The 16,463-nt window shown below is 39.4% G+C and overlaps 1 protein-coding gene across 11 annotated transcripts in view; it reads left to right on the top strand.

Annotated features, from left to right (window-relative positions):
• lrp1bb (low density lipoprotein receptor-related protein 1Bb) overlaps positions 1 to 16,463 on the top strand; it is a 258,634-nt gene that overhangs the window by 208,931 nt on the left and 33,240 nt on the right. For all 11 annotated transcript variants that reach the window (XM_077579279.1, XM_077579277.1, XM_077579282.1 and 8 more), the window contains 13 exons: positions 837 to 1,018; positions 1,103 to 1,302; positions 2,313 to 2,501; positions 2,589 to 2,737; positions 2,997 to 3,090; positions 4,457 to 4,573; positions 6,176 to 6,295; positions 7,941 to 8,060; positions 9,952 to 10,068; positions 11,543 to 11,649; positions 13,931 to 14,063; positions 15,250 to 15,356; positions 15,433 to 15,565. In XM_077579279.1, the coding sequence (XP_077435405.1) occupies positions 837 to 1,018; positions 1,103 to 1,302; positions 2,313 to 2,501; positions 2,589 to 2,737; positions 2,997 to 3,090; positions 4,457 to 4,573; positions 6,176 to 6,295; positions 7,941 to 8,060; positions 9,952 to 10,068; positions 11,543 to 11,649; positions 13,931 to 14,063; positions 15,250 to 15,356; positions 15,433 to 15,565 (1,768 nt within the window). The remainder of the gene's footprint in view (positions 1 to 836; positions 1,019 to 1,102; positions 1,303 to 2,312; positions 2,502 to 2,588; positions 2,738 to 2,996; positions 3,091 to 4,456; positions 4,574 to 6,175; positions 6,296 to 7,940; positions 8,061 to 9,951; positions 10,069 to 11,542; positions 11,650 to 13,930; positions 14,064 to 15,249; positions 15,357 to 15,432; positions 15,566 to 16,463) is intronic.

Raw genomic sequence — 16,463 nt, 5'->3', positions numbered from 1 at the left:
AAAATAACACACAGTTCTAATCTCTTTTGGGGGTGCTCTTTATCCGTTGCTGAAGCACCCCCCCAAAAATTGTCTAAATGCGCCAATGTCTGAATATAATCAGGATACGGCCGAGTTGAATATTTATATTGTTCCCATCATCAATCACTGTTTTATCTGCCTTGCCACAGCAGAAATGATTTAGGCACTGCATCTGTAGTCTCAAATTTAAGATAAACGGTTCAAATAACGCGTAAGTAGCTGCGAGATCTCTACAAGTGTCCGTGTGATCACCAACAGATGCACATTTCCTTTATGTGTATTTTATAACCACCTTTGCCAGTCTGGCATTTATCACTAGACGCCCCCGTCTTCCTTTTATTTATTTTATCTTGTCACTGTTTTCATTTCGCTACGTTTCTATCGCACTTTGCCCTCTAATGGCATGCACGGAATGCCAACGAGAAATAAACAAATGGCAGAATCAAAAGCACCGAAAAAGATAAATGTTTTGAACAACGGCAGGTCACAGAGGCATCCGAAACACTGAAGGCCAACAGAGAAGAAATTGCTGCCCTGAAAGTATTGATCACGCCCAACGATATCGATGGCGCTCTCCTAAACTTCTTTTGAATCAGAATGCTTCATTATGCTCGCAGTACACAATTGCCAAAAATAATTGCTTTTGCCGTGGGTGTTTTGTTTCCCTCCTCTTATTTTTGTCTCCTAATCAAAAGAGACAGTTTTTTAAAAAGGATGTTCTGCTATTAAACAAATACGGTATGTGGTATGTGTAGACTGTTTTTGTATTTGGTTTGCTGCAGTGAGACTGAATCGTCCTGTTCTTGGCTTGTCAGATCGTCCACAAAACAGCAGTTCCTAGCGCCTTGGCGGTGGACTGGATTGGAAAGAATCTTTATTGGTGTGATGCAGAAAAGAAAACACTGGAGGTGTCCAAAGCCAACGGTCTCTATCCGACTGTGCTGATCAGCTCAGGTCTCAAGAACCCCACCGATCTGGTACTGGACTCGCAGACAGGGTATGTGCATGGAATGATTATTATGTTGTGGGTTCAATTGTGGAATTTCATGTGTTGACTGAACTCTTGTGTTCTACTGACTAGGTATGTATTCTGGGTAGACTGTTGTGAACCGCCACACATCGGACGCATCGGCATGGATGGCCACGGGCAAAGGGTCATTATCGACAAGGAGATCTATAGTCCCACTGCTCTGGCTATTGATTATACCAACAAGAGGCTGTATTGGGCAGATGACAACCATATCCTTTTCGCCAATATGGAAGGCTCACAGAAACACAAAGGTAATATGTAGTTACAGTGAAGAGATTTTAGGGTTTTCAATAGTGTAATTCAACAAAGCCAATGAATGTGTGTTATGTGCCATATATATAAAGAGCAGGCACTACATTGTGTGGTAACATAATCCACATGATTCCCCCCAAAAATCTTCAAAATACAATGAGAAACATTCACTATATGTTTTCCACACAAAAACTGGAGGTCCCTGGGGGAGGGGGGAAACCTGGGAAAAAAAACTGAAAAATATATTTATATTGAAAACTTTTTTTTTATTCCGTCAATATGCAAATTAGTGGCAGCCAAACTGCAATTATGCGGTGACTTTAAGTTGTAATATCACCTTTCAAACATATAAGATGAAAAACAACCCCCAAAAAAAAGGTTTCTTGGTTATTCATTTGACCCAACTTTTAGGTTTAAATAAGTAAACCATAATGTTGGGTTGGTCCATTTTTTTTACCAAATTTTGGTTGTTTGTGGACCAACTGTTTTTAGAGTGTAAAGGCCTAAAAAAAAAAATGCACCTTGGGAATAATTTTCAGGACAAACATAGCAACTTCATAGCATTTTGAGTGAGTTAATTTTTTTCAATGCAAAAAGTGAGTTCTTGTTTGGTTTGCTGTTCCTCAGTTTTGTACCATTCTTGGTCGTTTTTACACAAAATAATTAATTGCACTTGAAAAAAAAAATGACAGTATGTGGTTATTTTGTTGTTTGTTTCGAATCCTTTGTTGTTGGCTTAGGATAGTGGATTTTTTTTATAAATGAACTGAGAAATGTATGACGAAAAGTGAAATACATTACGGGTACAATTAATGAATAATCATCTTCCGTATCTGTTTGTGTGGGAAATCAAGTTTGCGCCCGTTTCTGCATGCACAAGCCTCGCGTAAATAAGGCCCATAGTAGTGGTTGCAATACCATTCTCTAAAATCAACACAGACGGACCATGTTTGCATAAAGAGAATATTTCCCTCTGAAAATACCAGCAAGTCCATCTGTCCCTCCCCAGTGTCCTACGATCACATCCAAGGGGTAATGGCACTGACCTTGTTCGAGGACTTTATCTACTGGACGGACGGCAAATCCAAATCACTTCGGCGAGTTCACAAGACGAGCGGCGCTCAAGGGCTGGAGCTCCTCAACTCTTGGCAGGCCATCAAATCCATCAAGGTCTACCACTCTCTGCGCCAGCCTGAAGGTACAAAGTCCATCTGGCACTTGCGCGCGCAGTCTCCTTGAGAATTTTTGCGTTGAGTATCGTCATTGTGTTTTGTTTGCTACGCAGTGCCCAAGCACCAGTGTCAGATTGCAAATGGAGGCTGCAGCCACCTGTGTCTGCTCTCCCCTGGCGGGGGACACAAATGCGCCTGCCCCAGTAATTTCTACCTAGCCGCTGACAATAAGACCTGTCTCTCCAACTGCACCTCCAGCCAGGTCAGCAGTGTGTCTTTGCCTTCTCATTAGGCGATCCGCTTTAATGATGTTACTTTCCCGTCCTCATCGGAACTTCCCCCCCGAAGGCAAAAAGCGCTGCTTTTCTTTTCTTCATTCCTCTGACATGCTCGGTTGGCCCCACGAAATGCTTGCGTTATTGATTTGTGTCTTTGCTATGAAGACAGCTGAAAATAAAATGGAGGATTCATGTTGACTTTGCATTTATTATTCTATTTATGCTACGCTTTTGTGCGAATAGTTTCGCTGCGGAACGGATGAGTGCATCCCTTTCTGGTGGAAATGTGACACGGTGGATGACTGCGGTGACGGATCAGATGAACCTGCAGATTGTCGTGAGTCACATTTCGCTTTCAAACTGATTTCGAGATATTCAAGTCATCAATTGTATATCATTTAATTAATTACTTCCCTGGCATAATAAGCATACAAGTTGTCCACGGCACAGCAGTCAAATCATAATTAGAGTAAATAATTGTATGGGAAAACAATTCTAGGCCATAAATCTAAAACAGTCAGATGAACATTAACAGTAAGTACCGTATTTTCACGACCATAAGGTATTAAAAGGTGCAGTCTCAGTTGCGGGTGCTGTTTCTGTATTTAACTCACACATAAGGCACTATTAAACATACGCTAGCTCAAATCATATGCTAGCATGCTTTCACTTGCTAGTGTTGAGGGTCTTTTGCCCAGATTTAGTTATAACTGTTTTAGTTTAGTCATAACTGTTTTAATTTCCTCAGTAGAGCTTGGTAAGTGTATTGAATGAGGTCTGGGTGGGGGGACCTCGTCTGTTCCCACATCAAGGGGCCAGTGTCTGGGGTTGAAGTCAATGTGTATTTGGATGATATGCTGTAAAAGTGTAAAAAGTCTCATCTACTTCCGGCTGTCGTCATGTGTATTGAACTCAGGACTGGGGGCTGTTTCCTGGGGGGGGGTTCAAGATAGTATAAGAATGCTGTGAGTCCGCTGTAACTACACACTTGCGAGAGGAACTGCAGCCATTTGTCTGTAAACTTGCTTGTGTCCAGAATATTCTGTAAAATAAATCCTTCGAAGGACCTGTTCACTGATCTCCAGTCTGTATTCAGAAAATCAACATTCTCTCTACCCGAACAACAACGAACACGCGGAAGACAAAGATAGTCTTCTAACACTAGCTATGTTTTTAAAAAGTCAGTGGAGTAAAACTAAGTATTTAACAATGTACTCACGTTACTCTTGATCAATCCTCATCCACAAATCCAAATCAAACAGCTTGGCAAGTTCTCCATCCAACACGCCAGCTTCCCTCCCTCGTCATTGTAGTTTTGTCAAGAGCCAGTCTTGTTAGCGTGCGGCTCCTCAGAAATAATGCCGGCTTTTGCGAAAGCTCGATTAGTGCGAGCAGACACGTTGAGCCCAAGCATGCATGCACAATCCATTCGCAAATTGCGGTGTAACTCGCTCTTGTCTAGAGCAGTTCTATAAAGCAATGAGCACCATGACGTCCTCCTCTATCTTATATACACGTAGTCCTCTAGTTACGAACATCCGAGTTATGAACATTCGCAGATACAAACAAAGGCTGACTGATGTCTCTAAAAACAGTATTTTGCGTGCAAGTAAATATATAATTACACGCCACATCATCATCATTTGATGGCATTTTCAAGAAAGGATTCTGACAGTCTAAAGTTTGTGTTTCTATTCCAATAGCGGAATTCAAATGCCAGCCAGGACGTTTCCAGTGTGGCACTGGTCTCTGCGCTCTTCCGCCTTTCATCTGTGACGGCGAGAATGACTGCGGCGACAACTCGGATGAAGCCAACTGCGGTGAGAGAGTGAATGAACCGCTGATGACATTAAGAGGAGAAATTCATTCATTTCACTCCAGTCGCGACAAGCTTTTCCTCGCACCTTTTTTTAATGGGGCTGATTAGGACCACAATACCCCATGGTGCCACACATGAAAATAGGACTTTGGCGATAATGGCAAATGAAAGAATGCCCCCGACAAGGAGAACATAATCGAAACAAGAATGAAAGTGTTTCTGTCCTACCTTGCCAGTCTTTCTTTGGCTGAATGTAGAGAGTGAGAGTAACTAAGTCCATTGCTAAAGTTAACACTGCCTCTACTTGCAAATATCTCTCATCTACACTCCTGTCCAAAAGTATTGGGACAGCGTATAGTGAATGCATTCTGGTTTCAGATCAAAAGATGAATATGACACACAACTCAAGAATTGCAGCTTTCCTTTCATGGTATTTACATCTCGATGTGTTCAACAACTCACCTTTTGTTTGAAGCCCGTCACTTTTCAAATGAGCAAAAGTATTGGGACAGACATTTTTAAATGGTCTTCAAGTGAATGACTCATTTGCTCCCAAAAACATATAAATACGTTCTAATTTAAATATTACCTTTGTCTCAAAGACGTATTCATATGTTTTATTTTTTTTTTATGTTAGAGCATTCAGAAGGTTTTGATGCAGCCTCTGAACTGAAGAGAACGCTTGAAGAAATGGCAGTTATTACAAAAACGACCAGCCGGTAGCAGCAGAGTATAAGAGATCATCCAGGGTCATGTTGCAACAAGCTGTTTTCAACAGATTTGTGAATAATGGTGAAACTTAGCTATATTCTAATGCTAATTGCTGCAAAATGGAAACGGATAGAAATATACTTTTTTTTCCTGATGAAAGAAGAGACTAATCTTTCTTTTGGTAGGTTCCATGTTTTTATAGCAATTGAGCACAATATTCTGTGGGTCCAAATCCAATAAAACAGCCGGGAGCGAAGGGGGTTGCTTCAGTGAAAATGGCATCTTTGCAAAACCCAATCTGGTCCAAAGAGTGTTTAACACATCTAAAATGCAAATACCATAAAATAAAAGATAGAATTCTGAACTTTGTCGCATATTTATCTTTCGAGTGAATCCTGAATGTCTTCAATTTACAACAAAAACAAAGGAATTGACCTCGCCGTTCCAATACTTTTGGAGGAGGCTGTAAATTCTAATTTTGAAATGTTCCATCGTCTTATCTTAGAGTTCATTGTACTTGCCAGATGTAACACCAGCATGTCACACTTACACCTCGTAATAGAACCGCCTTTGTCCGTCATCCTGCCCATTCGCTACCCATCTTTTGATTCTACGTGAACATGATTACTTGACATGACTATATAACCTCATTTTGTTTGGTTTTTTGATTTTTTTGTTGTTACTTTTTGTTTTTCTGTTGTTCTATTGTTTCTTTGTTTTGTTTGTGTTGTATTTGTAATTTGTTGTTCTATGAAGGATCCCTTGCAACGGATATATTGTACCAACTCTGGGCTAACTCATGACCCAAAAGTGCTTTAAAAAAATAAATAAATTGATGGATGAATAATAATCTGCTTAATGACAAGCATTTTCTGCAAATGTTTTCTTTCAGAGACCTACATTTGCCTCTCAGGCCAGTTCAAGTGCACCAGGAAACAGAAATGCATTCCTCTCAATCTGCGCTGCAACGGTCAAGATGACTGCGGTGATGGCGAGGACGAGACAGATTGCCGTAAGTTTCAGGATTGCGAAATTGTGAAACACTGAAATATATCATGTTTGCAATTCAGAAAATGGCTAAAATCCCTTCAAAAAAATGTACAGACGCTCCCCAACTTACGAACGAGTTACGTTCCGAGCGATCGTTCGTAAGGTGAATTTGTTCGTAAGTTGCTTCAGTGCTATATTTTGTATTATAATTTATGTTTAAAGAGAATACGTACAGTACTGTACTACGTATGTTAGAGAGAGCGAGCGAGAGACACACACAGTATGTACATGTACGTAATAAGATAAATAAAATGAAGTTTAACTTACTTTTGGAAGATGTACTCGATGCTTTTAGGAGGAGGAAGAGGAGGATTTTATATCATGAGAGGTTCTTCGTCGTCGCTGGAATGGGCTTCAAAAGTTACTTCCTCCTCCGTAACTTCAATGTAGGAAGAAGTTGAGGGTCGCGGAGAAGAAGATGAGGGTTGATGAGTATCTTCCTTGGAGGATTTACTAGAAACTGGCCGAAAGAAGCGATCTAACGACGATTGCACAGTTTTCTTCTTTTTTCATCATAAATGATGCGGTAGCACTGTATGGCATCATTCAATTGATTTGCAACCTTTGTGCAACGTTCAATATTTGGGTCTTGCTGCTGGAAGAGTGCGATGGCTTTATCTATGAGCGACAGGCGTTTCTTCTTCTTCCTCCTCCTCCACACGTTGCTGAGCCTCCAATGCTGGGTGAGCTCTCACAGCGGCAAGCGGCGGTATTAGCGGCAGAAAGAAGCACTACAGTACTCGGAAAAAGGTGCGCAATACAAAATCGAACTTACAGCATCTCTTTCCGAACATTTTTTGACATGCGCGCAGACATGTTCGTATGTACCGTTGTTCGTAACTCGAATGTTCGTAAGTAGGGGAGCGTCTGTATATAAAAGTATATAAAACGTCTTAAGTCACATTCAGATTTTTTTTTTTTCCAATTTCAAAATCCACTGTCTGTCCACTGAACGTGGTAAAATAAAAATGTAAAAAGATTTATACAGTATCTTTTTTTTTTTTTTGTCCGAATAATCCAAATGTATTCAAAGCATTTTGGAGAAGAGCCTTCCTTCTCTTTCAATACTTTTGGACCGCTTTGTCTCCGCTTCAGAGTATCATTACACATTCATGTCTTTCCTATTGCGACATTTGTCTTGCATGTGATTGCGATAGGGGTTACGGCCGGGCCGATTGAGAATGGAAAGGCATTCAGAAGGAAAAAGAATAGATTGGAGGGGTGGGGGGGGGTTCTCCAATTAGGGTGAAACTAATTACTTGCCCTCTTCCAAAGACGGGATGTGGGTTTGAATGCTGTGTTGCAATTAACACTGCAGCAGCCAATATAAAAATGCTGTCTGAGACATTGTGAGTTTATGACCATTGCATGATTTGTGTGAATAATTTCAATTTTTTTTTTACATTACTATGTAAATTTCAGATGTGTTAAATATCTACAATTACTCCTTCTTGTACAGTTCCATTCAAATGTGTGTGTGTGTGTGTGTGTGTGTGTGTGTGTGTGTGTGTGTGTGTGTGTGTGTGTGTGTGTGTGTGTGTGTGTGTGTGCGTGTGTGTGTGTGTGTGTGTGTGTGCGTGTGTGTGTGTGTGTGTGTGTGTGCGCAGCTGAGAGCACATGCTCCTCGGACCAGTTCCAGTGCAAGGCCTCCATGCACTGCATCTCCAAGCTGTGGGTCTGCGACGAGGACCCCGACTGCGCCGACGGGTCGGACGAGGCTAATTGCGGTGAGTTGCGGAAATCCACTTAAGCATAAATCACAACATTCCGCTTGTCTCGGTTGGAGCTGGCCGGGAATGTGATTTAAACGGAATCAATTTTACACTCGGCTTCCCCCTCACTCAAGACCTTCTACTCGTCTTGATTGTAGCGAGACGGATTTCCAGACGTATCGTTCCTGAAATGCCGATTTCGCACGTACCAATGAACTGCAGTGAAACCACTCAAAGACCAATCCAAAGTTTTTTATACGACTTTGAAATGTGTTCAGGTGAAATAGTGTTGGAATTACGGGTGTCAAAATTAGTGCGTTCATTTAAAGATCCTTTAACGGCACAAATTTTTTTTACGCGCATTTAATGACCGCCCCTTACTTGGAAAGCGTGAACTGGGAGGATTCCAGTCGCAGCAGACACATCCACGTCAAAATTTAGTAGTAACAAATTTAATAATAATACATATATTTGTGGCGACTGGGGTCACTTTGTATTTTCCAATTTTTTTAAAAAATGCAGAATTTCACAAGTTACTTCATTTTAAAGATTCGATAGATCTTAACTCTTTGACTGCCAAAAATGTTAAATAACGTTTAGTAAAATCCTATGGAGGAGTGCCAAAGACGTTAATATACGTTTTTTTCAAAACAGAGGTGAAACTAACCATTTTCTATTCTTGATTACTGAAAAACGGAATAAGGTAGAAACAAACTTTTTTTTCTGATGAAAGATGAGCGTCCAATCTTTCATTTGGTAGTCTGTGTGTTTCCATAGTCCAAACACATAATTTTCTGTGGACCTTGAAAGATCAGTCAAAAATGCTTAAATCGGCTGGCACCCAAGGCAACCCTTTTCTGAAAACGTCTGTCAGTCAAAGAGTTAATATGAAAAGGAAAACGCACTGAGCTGTCACCAGTGTCTTACAAATGCAATGATGCCATCTAGTGGCAGAAAAATGACCTCAACACAAATCAATATCACACTTGTTTTACAGTTCAGTACATATTTTTATTATATATATATATAATATTATAATAATTTTATGAATTAGTTAGTTGGAGTCGGCAAAAATTGTACTCGAGTACTGTTACTTTCAAAAAATGTGACTCAAATACAAGTAAAAAGTATTCCGCCAAACAATTATTTGAGCAAGAATAAGTATGTAATGAAAAGTTACTTCAGTACTGAGTCAACTGATTTTCTGTTTATTCGTTTTTCTAGTGAACGTATGAACGTCAAATAGACAAAAATATCAAATTGGAATAATTATCCAAAAACAGCAATTTATCTAATTAAGTTAACTGCAGGGGTTCGGCGTCGATGACTACAGACGCTAGCTTGTTACTGCTCACCTCTGTAAACGGAAAAACCCACGTGTCCAGCATCACAGGCATTAAAACTAAAAACCAAGAACATGTAGTAACTGTAAGTGTCCAGTAGTCTTAACTAGAAACTGGATTGCAGCCAAAAGGGGAACGAGGAAAAATCAAAATAAAGAAAAAAGGACATCAATGTTCTCGCTTTCGTTTGCCTTGCGTGGCTGCTAGCTTGGAATGATTCAACATTGTTATGCTCCAAAACTCTTGCTGAATATCTTTTAGTAGAAAGTTGTACATTTGTTGTACATCGGGGGCGTGGGGGGGGGGGTCTTTTTGCCATAAATCATGCTGAGGGTGATTGCGAGTGCAGTCAGGTATTTCATCTTATGGTGTGTTGGCCTCTGGTGAACATACTGTCTTTTGAACTCCGTGTCAAACTTGCTCAGGCGAAAACCCGGAGGATGCGATGATTACAGCCGCGAAATATGATAGCAAGCGCCGCATTAATATTCATGCTCTTTGAAGTTGCTTTTTTTTTTTTTTTTTTTTTTTGTCTTTATGTTTGTTTGCACCTGACGAAAAAGATGAAAAGACCTGCGGTCCTCATGAATTCCGCTGCGAGAATAACAACTGCATCCCGGACCACTGGAGGTGCGACAGCCAGAACGACTGCGGAGACAACTCAGACGAGCACAACTGCAGTGAGTCACCTGACGAACCTGAAGTGCGAACCATCCCGTCGATCACATGACTCATAAATGACATTGCTCATGAATGGCCTTCAATCATTGACATCCTAAAATTTATCATTTAGTAGCTCAAGGCAGATAAACATTCAATATACGTTTTCTATATATAACGACGATAAATAGGGTTAAAAAAAAAAGTCACAGAATATTGGGGGGGACTGTTTGAAGTTGTAATATCACCATTCACCACTAGATGGCAGATGTGGCTTAGTTGCACTAGTTGCACATTGCGCTATCCTACAACGTGAGCGGGCCTAATAATAAGCGGATTTGGAATTAAATGGTGGACAAACCTTATAATTTTGAGTGAGTTGATTATTTATTTATTTATTTCTGGGTGGGAAAAAATGCACAAAATGAATTCTTGGTTTGCTGTTCAGCAGTTTTGTGTCGTCCTTGAATTGTCATTTGAATGCACGAGAGCCCAAAAATCAACAACTATTTTAATAATCGAGTAATCGTTTTGAGCATCTTTTTTTTTCTCCCTGACCTTCCATGAAAGAAGACTGATTGTCTTCTGTGTTTAATAAAAATAAGACATTTGCAAACATCTGTTTTTACTTTGGAAAACGATGACCGAATCGGTAACTTAGTACATCAATCCCCCCTTTTTTAATCACTATACGAACAGGAAGTACAAAATATACACCAATGAATGGTTAATAAACAGTAATAAGGGAAAAATGCTTTTTTAATACACTTTAATGCAAAATTAAAATGAATCCGATTACTCGATTAATCAATTCTAAAAATATTCAATATTGACAGCGCTTAATTAAAAGCACACATTTTGTTCATATTTGAAAAGGAATTTTTATCTGACATCTGGCTAGGAAGTGCGTGCCTCAATGTGACATGTTTGGTTGTACGCAATTAAAGAGCACGGCCTGGAAATGGCAAGTAAGGAAAGTAAAAACATTGGATTTTTATTCATAAGCTCTAGTAGAGATGCGCGCATGCATGTACAGTACACACACACACACACACACACACACACACACACACACACACACACGGTCCAGGATAATGAGAGGGAGAGCCCAGACAGTAGATCTGATGCAGCTGTTTAGCTGCGTCCTAATATCGTCCTTTGGGACCCGCTAAATGGCGGCAACAGCATTTTGGCTTCAGAGAGTTTTGCCCGCGTCGATTGCAGAAGCAGAATTGAATGCATTTACATGGCGATCAGCTTTGCCCGCCGCCGCCGCCGCCGCCGCTGTTATCCCGTATCATCCATACAAAATGAGTCTAATTATCTAAACGTGTGTTGTTTGTTTTTTTTTCAAGGCATTAGCACATCATTGTGAAGAGAAACATTTGGCTAATGACCATATTTGGAGATGTGTTTGCTGTAAATCTCATTGACATGATTGTATCGCTTGTTTTTGTTTTGAAAAAAAATCCGATTTCTTGACTTGTTTGCCAGCACCGGTCACCTGCAACCACAAAGACTTTGCCTGCACAAACGGAGACTGCATATCCTCCCGATTCCGATGTGACGGCGATTACGATTGTTTGGATAATTCAGATGAGGCAAGTTTTTGTTTACTTATGATCTTGAAACAACCCCGGGTAAAACATTAACATAAAAAAAGAAGAAAAGTTCATAAGAAACATCTTTGGGTGGATTTTATTAACTATTTTATTCAATTGCATCATACAAATAAGACACCTGTCAGAATATATACATTTGATTTCTGCTCATAATAAGATACGATGAAGTACATTTTAATGAAACAAAAATACGCAAACACTAAAATTCTGAAATATGAAGTCTCTTTTAAGGATGAGGCCTTACTTAAACATGGTGCCCACATGAGTAGCACATTCCCTATTTTAATCACCAGTGAGGGGACATTGTAATTTCCTAGGAATGCTGTAGAAACCATCATTTGAAAATGTTAACACTGATAGAGATTTAGGGGAATAAAATGTTTCTTAATTATTGTGAGGAATCATTAGCATGATCAGTTTCTTCACTTAAATGACTATCAAATATTTATAATAACATTTAAAGGTATTTTGTTTGGAAGCGCGGAACTGCCATTGTGGAGTCGTTTTTTTGTCATTTTTGACTGGCCGGTACGTTCGAACGTATTTACGAGCAAAGTACGTTCGAACGTATTTACGAGCAAAGTACGTTCGAACGTATTTACGAGCAAAGTACGTTCGAACGTATTTACGAGCAAATACGAACGTATTTACGAGCAAAGTACGTTCGAACGTATTTACGAGCAAATACGAACGTATTTACAAGCAAAGTACGTTCGAACTTACTGTATTTACGAGCAAAGTACGTTCAAACGTATTTACGAGCAAAGTACGTTCGAACGTATTTACGAGCAAAGTACGTTCGAACGTATTTACGAGCAAAGTACGTTTGAACGTATTTACGAGCAAAATACGTTCGAACGTATTTACGAGCAAAGTACGTTCGAACGTATTTACGAGCAAACTACGTTCGAACGTATTTACGAGCAAAGTACGTTCGAACGTATTTACGAGCAAAGTACGTTCGAACGTATTTACGAGCAAAATACTTTCGAACGTATTTACGAGCAAAGTACGTTCGAACGTATTTACGAGCAAAGTACGTTCGAACGTATTTACGAGCAAAGTACGTTCGAACGTATTTACGAGCAAAGTACGTTTGAACGTATTTACGAGCAAAGTACGTTCGAACGTATTTAAATACAGTATTTAAATACGTACATATGCAAATACATTCAAACATACTCGCGAACATAGCACATTTTCTCATATTTTGACGTGGTGGCCGAAAACACGCACCGCAGACATAATAATAACTCATAAAAGTTACACATAAACACTGTTTTGTGCTTAATTTTCAAACGTATTGATATAATGTGGATCATTATTATTATTTTTTTTAAGTAATGCCCCGCGGCATTATGGGAAAATATGTTGTTTGTAGCATTTAGCCTGTAAGTACATTCGTACGTATTTGCGTACGTTTGAACGTACACGCCAGTCAAAAATGTTTACTGAACATGTGGCAGTTCCGCGCTCCTGTCATTTGGAGCAAAGTCGATATTTCAGAAGTGTGTATCGGACTGGTGACTCTTCGGCACCCGAGATGCAGCCGCCGGTTTCCAAAAGGTTGGCGACGCCCTCTTCCAGATTGAAATGCATCAAAAATGTCTTTTTTGTGTGCTAAATCCCTTTGGTTCTCATTTCCAGTAAGATACGTTGAGGGGAAAACATCAATGGTACAAGTCGCGCTTTCAAGTTTCATCGAAGTGAGGTCATCAATAATAATGACAATGTGCATAATTCAGCGGCAAACACGGGTCATTATTTATTATTATTAGCCTTTATCTCAACATTTGCACTGCATCTTCCATCTCTAATTCCTCCCAGCGCATCCCTTATCCAATTGTTTTCAGGGATGTTCCCTCCCCAGTGGGGGACGCTTTGAGGGTCACAACAGTTAAATGGCGTTAAACTCCCAGAGCCCTTTTTTTTTTTTCGGAACCTTGAGCCGGGCTGAAATGCGCATTTGCTAAAACGCTGCAAATGAGCTCCAAAGGTTTGCTTTTCCAAAGTGGAGGCGCAACGCAAACCTCCACGAGTGCCTCTTCACACACTCGCTATTTTCAAGCTTGGGTGACGAACATTGTTTTTACTCTCAAGTGTAAGATTTGCTCTCGCTGCTGCGTGGGCATTTGCAAAAAAAAAAAAAAAAAAAGAAAAAAAACGGGATCGTGACTGTCCATGGTGTTATGTACCACATTTTGCACATTTGTTTCCTATCATAAAGCTTGCGTTTCCGTTGTGGTGTTTTGGCTGACAGAAAGGCTGCGAGGCGCACTGCGCCGACGATCAATTTCGGTGTCACAACAACCTCTGCATCTCCAAAAAGTGGCTGTGCGACGGCCAAGAAGATTGCAAGATGGGAGAGGATGAGACAAACTGCCAGGCAACAGGTACTCGCGCTCTCTTTTTTCTTGTTAAATATCTTGACTTTTTTTAGTTTGCATTTTATGCAAAAAAAAAACGGTGATTGGCTGTGATGGCTTAATTTGCTTGATTGATCAATTACATCATTGATCAGAGCCGCGGAATAAAACGTTGCATTATATTTCGTCTTTATCAGCAGTTTTTTTTAGTAGTTAATAGTAGTAGTAGTAGTAAATAGTTAAAAAAAAAATCTATTTTTAACTAGGGATAGACCGATTATCGGCACCGATATTTGTTATTTTGACTAATATCGGTATCGACCTTTTCAAAAAAAAATCTGATGGCTGATAAAAGATCAGTTTAGAACTGTGGTAACTATTTATTAAAATTTCCAAATGACTTTATTAGAGATGTTGGGAACTCTCTGCACCTTCAGTTTTTGTTTGAAATGAAAAGCAGAGATATGTGAAAGTTTAGCTCATTCACTGCCATTGACGGCCATATACGTCAAAAATTCATTTCAACTATTTCTATGAGTTTTTTTTTTTTCAACTTTTGTTAACAAGAGCATGAAAACCAATTTTTTTTATTGTAAATTTAGAACGGATATAAAATGTGTGAATAATCGTCAGTTAACTAGTGAAGTCATGCGATTAACTACGATTAAAATTTTATTCGCCCCTAATTTTTAATTTTCTTTTTCTTTTTTTTTAAATCATGTCAGGCGATTTACATTTTTTTATGGTAATTAATCATCAATAGTTACCTCACGATGAATCACAAATTTTATATCTGTTCTAAATGTACAATAAAAAAACATTCCTGGGATTTCATACTCTTGTTAACAAAAGTGGACAGAATGTTAAACTAATAGAAATAGTTCAAATGAAATTTTGACGTCTATAACCGTCAATGGCAGTGAATGAGTTAATGAAAAAATATTTTTAAGTTTTCACTAACTTTTAAGATATACTGCTGATCTTGGGAGTTTTCGGAACTTTTTGTTATAATTAAACACCAATGTTTTTTCTCTTTTACTGAAATTAAATATCGGCTCCAAATATCGGTTATCGGCCTCCTTGACTGCTAATAATGCGTATCATATCGGCCCTGAAAAAAACATATGAGTCGATCTCTATTTTTAACCACCTTTGCCATGGACATGTGTGATTGTGCGCTTATGTTTTTTTTTTTCCTTTTTCTTCTTGGCAGTGGCCCCTTCGTGTTCCGTCAACGAGTACGTGTGCGCCAGCGGCGGCTGCGTGTCAGCCAGCCTGCGTTGTGACGGGCACGACAACTGCCTGGATGGCTCGGATGAGGTCAGTACGCCTTCATATGCCTCGGGATCAATGCCGGCGGAAGAACATACGTCTTGCATCTACGCTTTAACGGCAGACGGGCTGCGTGAAGGAATGCCGAGAAGATGAGTTTCTGTGCCTAAACCGAGCGCACTGCATCCCTCGACGCTGGCGTTGCGACGGCGTTATGGACTGCATGGATCACAGTGATGAGGAAAACTGCAGTCAGGGTAGGTGGAGGGTGCGAGTGGGTGTGTCTCATACACCGCGACGAGTTGAGGAAGCCATCTTCATCTCAAGGTGCAACCAGGAAGTAAACGGCTCTGGTCATGTGATCATTTATTCCAAACATGTGCAAATGCATACATTTCATACAAACAATGTATTCTGACAATATATGCTGAAAATATTTTGAAAGATTACCCAGTAACATTTTTAGAACCCTGTAAATTAAATTATTTTTGTCCATCATGCGGGTTGAACTGGGTAAAAAAATTACACATTGTTCATATCATGTAGTTATATTTGGAAAAGCTGAACAGAACTATTACATATGGTAGTAGAGCTGTCAAAATGAATCGACTAATCGACAAAGTCATTGATTGTCAAATTAATCGAGAACCATTTTAATAATCGAGTAATCGTTTGGAGCCATTTTTTTTTATTTAAAATTGCCCAAATCCTCTGATTTTAGCATAACAACAGTAATTGTTCATTGATTTCTGTAGTCCTTCTGTTTTTAATCAAAATAAGACATTTGCAAACGTCTGTTTTTACTTTGGAAAACAATGACCGAACTTTTAACATAGTACAGCATCAATACCCCTTCTTTTTTTAATCACTATACGAATATGAAGTAACACCAATCACTCGTTAATAAACCGTAATGAGGGGAAAAATGCTTTTGTAATACACTTTACTGCAAAATTAACATAATTCCGATTATTCGATTAATCGATAGAATAATCGATTCTAAAAATATTTGATATTGACAGCACTATACGCAAGTGCTTCCCACCTACATGCCAAGGATAAAAAAAAGAAAAACACTACAAAAGGATGGAGGGCAATAGAAATGGGTCGGAGTAACACCTTTTGTTAGCTTGAATAGACTTCTCATTGTGCGCT

The sequence above is a fragment of the Vanacampus margaritifer genome, chromosome 11, assembly GCF_051991255.1.
Source record: "Vanacampus margaritifer isolate UIUO_Vmar chromosome 11, RoL_Vmar_1.0, whole genome shotgun sequence".
Taxonomy (NCBI): Eukaryota; Metazoa; Chordata; class Actinopteri; order Syngnathiformes; family Syngnathidae; genus Vanacampus; species Vanacampus margaritifer.
This window is presented reverse-complemented; position numbering and strand designations above follow the sequence as displayed.